Source organism: Plectropomus leopardus, chromosome 5 (assembly GCF_026936395.1).
Source record: "Plectropomus leopardus strain MGB_pleo_1.0 chromosome 5, ASM2693639v1, whole genome shotgun sequence".
Lineage (NCBI taxonomy): Eukaryota > Metazoa > Chordata > Actinopteri > Perciformes > Serranidae > Plectropomus > Plectropomus leopardus.
In genome coordinates this window covers 13554270-13564984 of record NC_142180.1, presented here as the reverse complement: position 1 = coordinate 13564984, position 10715 = coordinate 13554270, and the positions used below count along the sequence as shown (strand labels likewise).

At 39.4% G+C, this 10715-nt stretch overlaps 1 protein-coding gene across 2 annotated transcripts in view; it reads right to left on the bottom strand.

Annotated features, from left to right (window-relative positions):
• dnajc6 (DnaJ (Hsp40) homolog, subfamily C, member 6) overlaps window positions 1-10715 on the bottom strand; it is a 41917-nt gene that overhangs the window by 7781 nt on the left and 23421 nt on the right. The window contains exons 8-17 of one of the 2 annotated variants that reach the window (XM_042482832.2): window positions 9694-9811; window positions 8653-8732; window positions 8241-8434; window positions 5315-5686; window positions 3464-3607; window positions 2851-2952; window positions 2530-2655; window positions 2146-2448; window positions 898-1046; window positions 264-440 (exon numbers count right to left, since the gene is read on the bottom strand). In XM_042482832.2, the coding sequence (XP_042338766.1) occupies window positions 264-440; window positions 898-1046; window positions 2146-2448; window positions 2530-2655; window positions 2851-2952; window positions 3464-3607; window positions 5315-5686; window positions 8241-8434; window positions 8653-8732; window positions 9694-9811 (1765 nt within the window). The remainder of the gene's footprint in view (window positions 1-263; window positions 441-897; window positions 1047-2145; window positions 2449-2529; window positions 2656-2850; window positions 2953-3463; window positions 3608-5314; window positions 5687-8240; window positions 8435-8652; window positions 8733-9693; window positions 9812-10715) is intronic. The other variant, XM_042482835.2, reaches the window with a different exon arrangement.

Here is a 10715-nt window from a genome sequence, read left to right as displayed (position 1 = left end):
TAAGCCCAGTGGGTTTTAACAATTAAAAAATGATTAAAATTGTAACATTCTTACTGTGTTTACACATAGAGCAGTATTTCCAAAGAATGAGGGCATAAAAATGATGGAAACAAAGCATGATATTAATTACTGATGTCCCTACATCCAACGAACAGAGAATTCATTGGATGAAGGGACATGTAGTATTATCTCCTTGCTTGCATACAGATAAAGATCCTCTCTTTACTTTTATTAGAAAGTCCACCAGTTGTTATCTGTCTCACCTTATCTGGGTGGACGACCAGAACAGCTTTGCGGTAGACCTTCTTGACTTGTTCGGGAGTAACCAGGTCAGCCATGCCCACAGGCTTCCAGCGTGTCTCCCCCTCCCACAGCACAGTATGCATGGTGGACAGCAGAGCACGGATGTTACGCTCCTTCCCCTCGATCCATTCAAGAATCTGGGTCACAAAACAGCAGAGAGAGAGAGGAGAGGAGGCACCATTAGCCAGTGATTTTGAACAATTATTAGAAGAAACGCTCTCAGTGATTTTTGGCTCTGGTGAAATGTTTTTAAAGGAGTAATTAGAAGTACCAAAGTTTGGTCACGGGAGACCTACATTGGTTGCTCCATGAATTCTAGAATAAACAGAAAAGCTTTAGAAGCTAAAGGGTTTTGAGTGCACTATCCTACTTTTGGGAATCACTGCTTCTATTGCACAACAGTGAATAAACAGATGACAAAAACCTAGCGAACTGATGTCAAACTGTAATTCTACTCAGATGTGGTGATGCAAGAGTCATAGGACTTCATGATGTTTCTCACAGAAACTTTAACAGCAAATAAAAACAACACACCACTCCTTAATTTATCAGTTTACAGATGTTACTTATTATCATCAGAAGAAAAAAACCTGCCTTTATTTTCTCTGGGTCCATCTCTTTGGCCATCTCCTCCTTCCTCATCTCCGCTATAGTCCTGGGCCCTTTCTTTTCTTTGGTCCCTGTGAAGCCCTGACCAGACAGCAGGTCATCAAAGTTGGCGGCCGAAGCTTTGGGCTTTGAACCTGGCAGAAAGGGATATGAACACAGAGAGGCCACATTCTTTTTTAAAATATATTTTGAGCATCTGCACAGTATTACAAATACCTTTCTTCTATCTCTACTAAATTTATCATTTGGTGCTTCGTGTGTCATGTGTCAGATGACACGCTCAAGGCCAAATACCACTAACTTTTTTACAGCATGTTGCGTTTAGGGGGATTAATTGGCAGAAATGGATTATAATATAATAAGTATGTTTTCTTTCATGTTAATTAAAGAAATTCTGAAATTAAGAATTGTTGTGTTTTAGTTACCTTAGAATGAGTTGCATATATCTATGTGGGGAGCAAGTCTATGGAGATGGCCATGTTGCACCGGCATGTTTCTACAGTAGCCCAGAACAGACAAACCAAACGCTTGCTCCAGATAAGGCTATTTGCGTTTTCTTGTTTTCGCTTTTTTGCTACGGCCACTGCAGTTAGCAGGCCCTCCTTGATGAGCAGAACTGAGAAACCCCAAATGTTTTTATGAGAAACTGATTTATTGTTTCTACCAGTTAATTCACATGGTCCATTTGTTTTTTTGGGGGGGGGGCTCTGCTGATAATGTGTCTTGTGGTAAAAATCTCCTGAGTATCTGGATCTTAAGTTATCAGAGAAAACAGGGCAGCACAGGTAGCAGGTGCTAGGCAAACGGTTCATTATTGACATGCCAGACAGCATTGAAGAACATCGATTTGTAATGTTAAACTGCTTTATTCAGAGTTTTTTTTAGCGGTTTTAATCACTTGGTCTGTTTGTTTTGGAGGTGAAGAGACTTCTGCGGATAACTCAGCTCCTGGTAAAAATCTCCAGAACAATGGACACTGAAGAGATCTTAACCAGGAAGAGTTCCAGCTGGTTGCAATCTGCAATCCTCACCTCTAGATGCCACTAAATCCCTCTAAATCTAACACACTATTGCTTTAGAGGTAAAAAGTCATTTATTTTAATTTCAAGAAAGCCAATTATGGCCATGTATGTCAATAAGTCCTGCCGACAAGAATGTAACAAATTCAAAACATGACAGAACATTTGCATTGTAACAGAAAAACCTAAATCTAATCCAACATCTGCGGCTCACCCATGCCAGCCTGTGCTTTGCCCCCTGCGCTGGGTGATCCCCCACCCATCGCAGAGAAGCTGACATTGTAGTTGGGTCGGTTCTGAGGCGATGTGTGAGGCATGGGGGTGTGGCTGGGGCTGGGCTTTGGCTGCGGGGTGGGACCCTGTCCTTGGGGTTGCCATCCTCCACCGCCTCCAGCACCTGGCTGCCACGAGGGGAAGCCGTGCTGTGGAGATGGAGGAGGTCGCGATGGGGAGCCCATGGGAGGGAAGGTAGGGGCAGCCCCAGTAGGAGTGGTCGGTTTGCTGGAGAAGCCAGAACCTGATAATGGAAAGGTTGAAGATTATGACATAAAGTGAAGAAAACAAAGACTCATGCTTGAGAAAATTTCCAGTGACTAACCTCCAAGGTTGCCTATGTCAGCAAACGGGTCCAAGGTGTTTGGCTTGGTTTGGTGGGTGGGGGTGCTGTGGACGGAGCCTGTGGGACTTGTAGTGGCTGATCGACTGCCCATACCGAGGCCTCCTCCTGGATCAATCAACAAGTGATGCATGCATTTTTGAGCTCTTAAAGGTTCTTTTGGTATTCAGCAATCAAATCTACCAGCTTCCACTGATTTGAATACACACAAAAATGTTTAGTTTGCTTCTTCAATGAAAGTATTAGATGAAAATCCAGCGTTTGTGTTTATGTAAGAGTGTGAGTTTGTGTTACTGATTATACCTGTGCTTGTAGTAGCAGGTCTGTTCCAGTCCCACCCTCCCTTTGCATTTTGCTGCTGAATGTTGACGGTTGGGGTGTTGGGCGGCACAGGGGAACTCCGGCCTGTTTAAGCACGTAAAGGTTAGTCACAGACAGAGCACACAGTGAATGGGACCTGAGCACCATGAAGCCACACAGCCAGAGTCTCATGAAAAGCATTAATATGAGGACTGTTGAATGTCTTAATACATCTAGATGTTAGTTCTTGTTTGTTCTCTACAACACTTATCAGACAGGCTGATTCATCATACATCATGCAAACCCATTTGTTTACACATATACAGCAGCAATGGGGAAAAAAACAACTAATTCTTGCAAAGCTAGTGTGTAAGCAAGCAACAAGTCATGTAAATAAAAGGGAAGGGATTTTAAAAACACAGTGCAGAACAATGAATCTTGTGGGAAAAAATTTCAAAAGTCTTAACCAGAGTTGATGTGCAGAGACAATCACAATGCATGTTTTAGGTGTGGCAGCAGACTTGCAGGTACTGCTTTTAAGGTGTCTTACCCCGATATGGACTATTTTACTACATCCAAGATGCTGTGAGAGTGTGCAGCAGAAAGCATGCCTTACCCAAGCTTGTAGGCTGCAGGGTGGGTGATGGAGAGCGAGCAGCATGCAGGAAGGGGTCTGGCTGCCCCACGTTACCTGGTCCAAGGAATGAACCCATCACGTCCTGAGATTTGGGCATGGGACCGGTCCCAAAGGGATCGAATGCTGAGGGAACCAAACATAATCCCAGCTGTTATTGTCTTACTCTAGAAAATTATTTGGACAAACACTGCACATTTTTTTAACAATGTATTCATTGATTTTAGCCACAACAAACAAAGACAAATACATACACACATACCAGTCTATGTATGTATGTCACCAGAAATACACAAACAAATAGAACACTGAACACCTGAACAAAATCTTAGTACTGCACTTAAAGATTTAACACACGTTATCGACACACATGCCCATCTCAGAGTAAATAAATAATGGGTTAAAATATGTAAAAACTACACAGCCGATAAAGGGACAAGTGGGAGAAAAAAATTAGACAGTGAAAAAAAAATAGATGGTGTAAAAAAAATGTATGGCAGAAACAAATTTGATAGTGGGGAAAAAAAACGAGAAAAGAGTATTTAGTAGCTCTGGGTTTTTCATACAATACACCAATATACTTTTCAACTAATCCTGTCTGCTTTATCTTAAGATGTTATTGTCTTGCATTTTCATTTCCCAATATATCTGTTTGAATAACTGAATTACATATTGTGAAATATCCCAAATAATATTATTCTTCCTTTCTTTAAGTCAAGTCTTTTTTGCACAGGAATATTAAACTAAAGAGTTTTTGTGACCTTATCTGGCCTCTGACCCATTTAGCAGATCTCAGCTATGAGACATGATTACAGCACATTTTGACCTGACTTGACTTATTTCCACTATGTATTAGTTTGTATTCTGTGGTAGTTCCTCAGTATTTGGCACGTCTTGACATGTTTCCTTTTTTAATTCATGTAGCTGGATGTCACAATTCTCCTGAGTTGATTAGAGGGTCATTCAGATCACCTGTTGCACAGGGTGTGAGTACTGACTCCTAATTAGGAATTGAGAGCACCCTGGTGCATTTACTCAGATTGTGACAACGCCCCTTCTAAGGGCTTAAGAGAGGTGAGGAGCTGCACACTCAGGGCACTCTGATCCTTCCTCAGCTGAGTGCAAACCTCAAACACTGTCAGTCAGACACTCTGGTCTCGAGGCCCTTTTAAGACTTCAGTGCAGTCCTTTGCTGTTGAGGGTGATTTTGTGCACTCTAAAACTTAACTGCCGGAAAATTAAAGAGCCCCTTAACACAAAGTCACCTGCAGCTGGGCTGTTCTTAGGGTTTTGTGTTTCATTTGCATTTTCCCATGGACATTTCATCACGTCATCTAATGAAAACTGTGAGATGCATTTGAAAGCACCAGAAAAAACTAATAAATGAACTTTGAGTCCTTTGAATTCTTAGCAAAATTGGTTTCAATTCTTTCAAAAGCATGCAAGGAGGCAATGAGCAACTTAAAAATAAATTGACATAAATGAGTAAGGAATTATTACAAAGTTACACGAACATCGCCTTAAAATAAGCAACAAAAACAAAGCATCGAAACAAAAAAAACAATCTTAAGAAAAGGTTTAAAAAATGTCAAAAAAAAAGAAAAAAGAAAGAAATCATTTAAAAAATATATATACAAATAAGTTTTCTGGACATTGTCCCATGTTTTTTGATAATATCTTTTTTTCCTTTGGTATTTGTGGGACTTGTCTTCAATCAACTGAAACCCTAAATATGGATCAAGCAATCTAAACTTACTTTGTGCTATGCCACCTAATAGATTTGTTTTAAGGCTGTGTTTCAAATCCAGTGTGCTTTCAAGCTGGAGCACTCACCGGTTGGTGCAGGGGAGGGACATGGCGAGGCAGTGTTTGGGACTACTTTATGTGGTGTGGACTGGGCAGATGACGCCCCACTGGTTGGCTGGGGTGGGCCCCCGAACAAGTCCCCTAGGAGGTCAGTGGTTGTGGCGGCAGCGGATGGGGGCTGAGGTGTGGGACGACTGACGTCCTCCCCGTCAAGGCCAAGAAGATCTACTTCTTCAGCGGGTGCAGGGGCGTCGGGCATCGGAACAGGGGGGTCAGGTTTTTGGGGGGCTGTGTTGGCATTGCTTCGCTGGCTGGAGAGAGAGAGCATCTCGTCATCCGAGGGCTCACTCTCCTCGCCATGGCCCCGACCGTCTGGACCTCCGTGGGGACGGCTTGGCTCTGCAATAAGATGAGATGGAAATAAAAGAGACAGAGGCAACATGCAGTGAATTAGATAATGAGACAGAGGCGTGCAAAGCATAGAAAGTTGAGAGAAATAACAAAGCAGACAGGAAATTAATTAGCGCAAAGCAGACAGAAATGCTGAGTAGGCTGAGAAAAAAATGGATTGAATAATGGACAACTACATAGGTCATCTCTGCTACAAGCACCAGCTTTTCTCCTGACTCTGTTCTCTTTGTGATTTAATACACTAAGCTGCACACTTTGCAATTTGACAAAGGAGAAGCTGCTTTTAGCTACACTTGGAAGACATCACTTCTAAAAATACACAATAAATTTTCATTTATGGGTCCAATAAATATACAGTCTGCTTTTAAAAAAGGGGTGGGGTTTAAAAAATGGCCATTAACTTCAGCAAGTATTAATCTAGAGCAATATTTCATTTTGGTAGAACATTTTAATGTATGCAATGTTTGCCCCTCATTCTTATTTTGGTGTTTTTCCCCATTTCTCCACATTTCTCTGGATAAAGGATGTTAGTGGATGTGTGTGGTAAGTATGTAATTTATTCAGTTTCCTAGATGATTGGTGTATATCACAGAGACAGATTAAAATCTTCCACCAAAATGAGATATCACTGCATAATGGGCTCATTTCAATTCAATCCATACAGATTGAAAAATGCTGACAGAGAAGTTTATTTTCCGATAATAGCATGTATGTTTGTCAATAAGGTCAATGCTCTCTCTACATTTTGCAGAGAGTATGATTGAATTGAACCAAGCCCTGGTTTACTAATGTCACTGTACTGAACAGTTTCTCTAACAGCTCTGTGTTTCCTCTACTGTCTTACCCTCCAGATCCAATCCCTCCATCTCGTCTTGTAAGAATAAAAATGACAGTTTATTAGTGTGTTTGTGTGTCTGCATGTAAATGTAGTATGTGAATGTGGTTTTGCAAATACTGTATTATTCTACCTTATCATCAGTGCAGTAGGCTAATGCATAGAAATTTGTGAATGAGAGTATACATGCATAATGAATTTGTAAGTTTGTGCTTGTGGATATTCACTTGTTTGTATCTTTGTCTGAGTTTTGTTCTTTTAAGAACGAAGATAGTCTTACAAGTATTAGCTTAAATAAGCATAAGCTTAGGTAAAGGCAGGGGTCGGCAACCTTTACTGTCAAAAGAGACATTTTTGGCCGGAGGAAATAAAAAGTCAGTCTGGAGCTGCGAAACATGTTTGAGTCTCATAATGTTACCGTGACGGTAGCACAGCCTGTTATTAATAGGTCTAAATGAGCTTTCTTTTATATTTAACTACAAGGCGGCTACTCTGTAGTGGGCTATCTATGATTATTTTGTACTTTAACTTTGCAGCATTGGTGGTTAAAGCAAACAAACCTGTCCACAAATTATTAAATCATTTTTCCCTCTGAGACTTTTCCTTTTCAGATTTGAAATTAAAAGCTAGCCTAGCTAAGGAGATTCAAGAAAAGCCACAGGTGTGGCAAAATTTAGAGAAAAAGGCACCAGGCCATGATGTAGCCTAGGCTACAACACATATTCTAGGCCCAGTTTTCTCTGGACTCTTTGTATTATGTATTTACGCTACACTACAACACTACAATTCACACCAACGACAGTGATAAATTGAAATTAAAATGTTAAAAATAATATTTATTTATTTATTTCCATACACATTTTTTGGGTCAAAGCTAACAGGGAGCAACTTGAGATGGCTTAAGAGCCACACACAGCTCCAAAGTTGCAGGTTTCCTACCCTGGGTCTAGGGCTATAATTGGTGGATTACTTCAGGTTTATGATTAATTTTAAATTAGGCTAAATAGCAGTTACCATTAGCATTTAAATTTACATCACATGCAGGTTGGGAGGCTCAAAAATACCTGATTCTGTGTATAACAGTATGTTGTGGTGCTGTTTAGTAATCAGTGTGTATTACACAAACATTTTCATTTCAAAAATACAAGAAAAAAATAGAAATAAATCACAGGCTAGCAGTCAAGCAGAGGTAGGCTATATTGCTAGCAGCTTAGCTAACTAGTTTGTAGCAGCTATCTGGTGTCTAGTTCCTCAGTGAGGTTGTGAGCTGTGAGTTGTAGGCTACCTTTCTAACAGCTACAGCTCCCACAAGGCTTTGACAGCACTTCTGTGTCAGAGCCATCACTGTTTTATTTGTGTTTAATGATGTTTATTTAGTAGTCAATGTAGAGCAGTGGATACCAAATGTTATTTAGTCTTGGACAGAAAAATCTGGTATCATTATTGAGCTTTTCAGAAAGGCTGATGGAAGAAAGAAATACAAAAAAGCTAATGAATCAAAAACACAGCGCTTCCTCTTGAGTGTGATGTGCATTATGGCTTAAACATAAAAGTGCAGTGCACAATAGTAGAGGCAGTGTGTGTGTGTGTGTGTGTGTGTGTGTGTGTGTGTGTGTGTGTGTGTGTGTGTGTGTGTGCGTGTGCGTGTGTGTGTGTGTGTGTGCGTGTGTGTCGTATTTGTTCCCAGTGAACCCGTCCCCACAGTACCAGCAACAGCCAGTGCATCCTGATGCTCCTGATGGCAGGAGAAGAGCACATTGGGACTAAGGTCTTTACAGGGGAACTGCTCCCACGGTGGTGTCAGGTCTTTCTGCTTGTCCACCCCCTCCACCTCCACATCCAGTATCACATGGAAGAGCTGGGGATACTTCTCAGGAGAGTCACAAGCATCCAGCTCAGGTCTGAGAGTAGAAATGGGATGAATCAGAAAAAAAAAATTGATTGATTTAAAAAAAAAAAAAAGTTTAGTCTTGACTCTGGGGACACAAAGCAGATTTGTCCCAAGAACTGAGAGGTCACAGTGGTTCGTAGACATGTATTTGGAACCTAAACCACTCAGTGCTATAAAAACCTAACAGTAGTATTTACTCCAGTGATTGAATACAAGAAATGTCCTTACTTGTTAAACTTTAACATGGTGGTGCCAGGAGCAATGAAACCAGTATGGAACTGGATCTGGAAGATCTGGGTGTTGGACACCTAACAACAGTAGAATAAATAAATAAATAAATAAATATTTGTTTGGATCATGTGATATTTTAGTGCATCATACCAAATTGCATCACTAGTCACATGTATTGCAGTCACTTAGCACAATGTTCTGTGTAAGGCTATATGATTATTCTTCCCAGAGAAACTGCATGTTGCTTAACATCCTTAAGAAGTCTAAATTTATATGTTTTTGATCGATCCTAAGACATCATTTTACTTTAAATTTTACTTTAAAACCTGAGCAAATTGATTTGATTTCTCCTTTTTTTAAAAAAAAAGGAGAATTTTTTTTTTTTTAATTTAAAATGATGATGATGACTATTATCAATTATTTATATATATATATATATATATATATATATATATATATATATATATATATATATATATATATTGTTTTAGGGGGTGGTTACCTTTTTGGTATTTACTTTTTTTGTGTGTTGCTAAATTTCAGGTCATTTTCTTGTGAATTAAAAACCTGTATTTTTGAAAGAAATCAAGCCAAATTGTTCAGATTTTAAAGGGTTAAACCACTATATCTATATATATGTTGGAAGTAAAATGACACAATAACCTGCAGAAACCAAGGCCAAAATAGACCCAGGCTATTGAAAACCATTTTAGTGTCAACTATGTGTAAAATGTCTGGTGAAAACCACTTATTTCCATGAACTGCACATTTCAAAAAATTTAAAAACTGTCTCCAATGTGACACTTCTTGCTACTTCTTTCCTCCAGACATTTTGTGGGTTTGTGTTTGGACTCAAGATACTCAGATACGTTGCAGCCACGTCCTACGACTGTTTGATTGCTGACTTCAAATATGATCTTGTGCCGACACAAATTCTCCAACATTATCATTGTTGCAAGTTTGATTGAGATGTGGACTTCAACAATATGCAGACGTGATTGGCTTTGTCGGATTCTCCATAGACCATATGAAGTTTACCTTAGCCTGCAGACGTCCTCCAATGGTTGACCTCATGTGATAGACTGAAACGACCACGTCTCCTTGCACACTCACACCCAGAGGGAAAACTACCTTACCCTCTTGGACCCTGTGCTCTCTGTGTATAGGAGAGAGAAACAACGCGGACAGAAGAGATTAAATGGAGCAGCAATGGAGGAAATTAGGAGGAAACGTTGCAGAGAGAGAGAATAAGAGCGGAGAAGAAGGAGAAAAAGCATCAAATCCTTTAATCACATCATATATATAATACAGGTGAGAGCAGGGTTGGACGTAACAATTGAACCCCTGTTAATTGATTTCCTTTAAATGTCTAATGATGACCTCTGGTGTCAGGTGAAAATGGATTGACTTTGCTGTCCTTAAGCTTATTCTGTTCAAAACATGTCGACTGTCAAATATGTTTTATGCAGCTCCATCGTGAGGTCGGTTGTCACAAACTATGGGGTTGGTTTGTGTTATTTTAAAAATAAAAGTATGGGAGCAATCTTAAAATAGAATTTCAGAAATTAAATGTTTGAATGAAATGCAATAACCTAACCAGCCAATGCATCTAGAGATCATAATAGGGAAAAAGAATTGGCCAGAAGTCAATTTTTCATCCATGTAACAATACAAAGAACAGAGAAAAATATATGTGATAATCAATCCAGTATTAGGGAGTAACTAGTTACATGTAACTAGTTAAATAAGTAATTAAATTACAAGATAAATGTAAATGTAATCAGTTATAGTTACCAGGAATAAATATATAATTAAATTACAGTGATTAATTTAATCAAAATGTTGGTGATTACAAAGGAGTTGCATATGGAAATATATTTTCAGTAAAAAGTGTTTATGTTGAATAAAACATTCATTCTATTGTTTTACATCTTTTTGCTGTTTCAGAATGCCTTCTTTTGGCATATTTTTGGACAATGCTGATCAGCAAAGCTGTTGAGTCAAATTTTATACACTTATGTTTTTAGGTCTTTTCAGCTTTATTGCCCTGTTTAAAACAT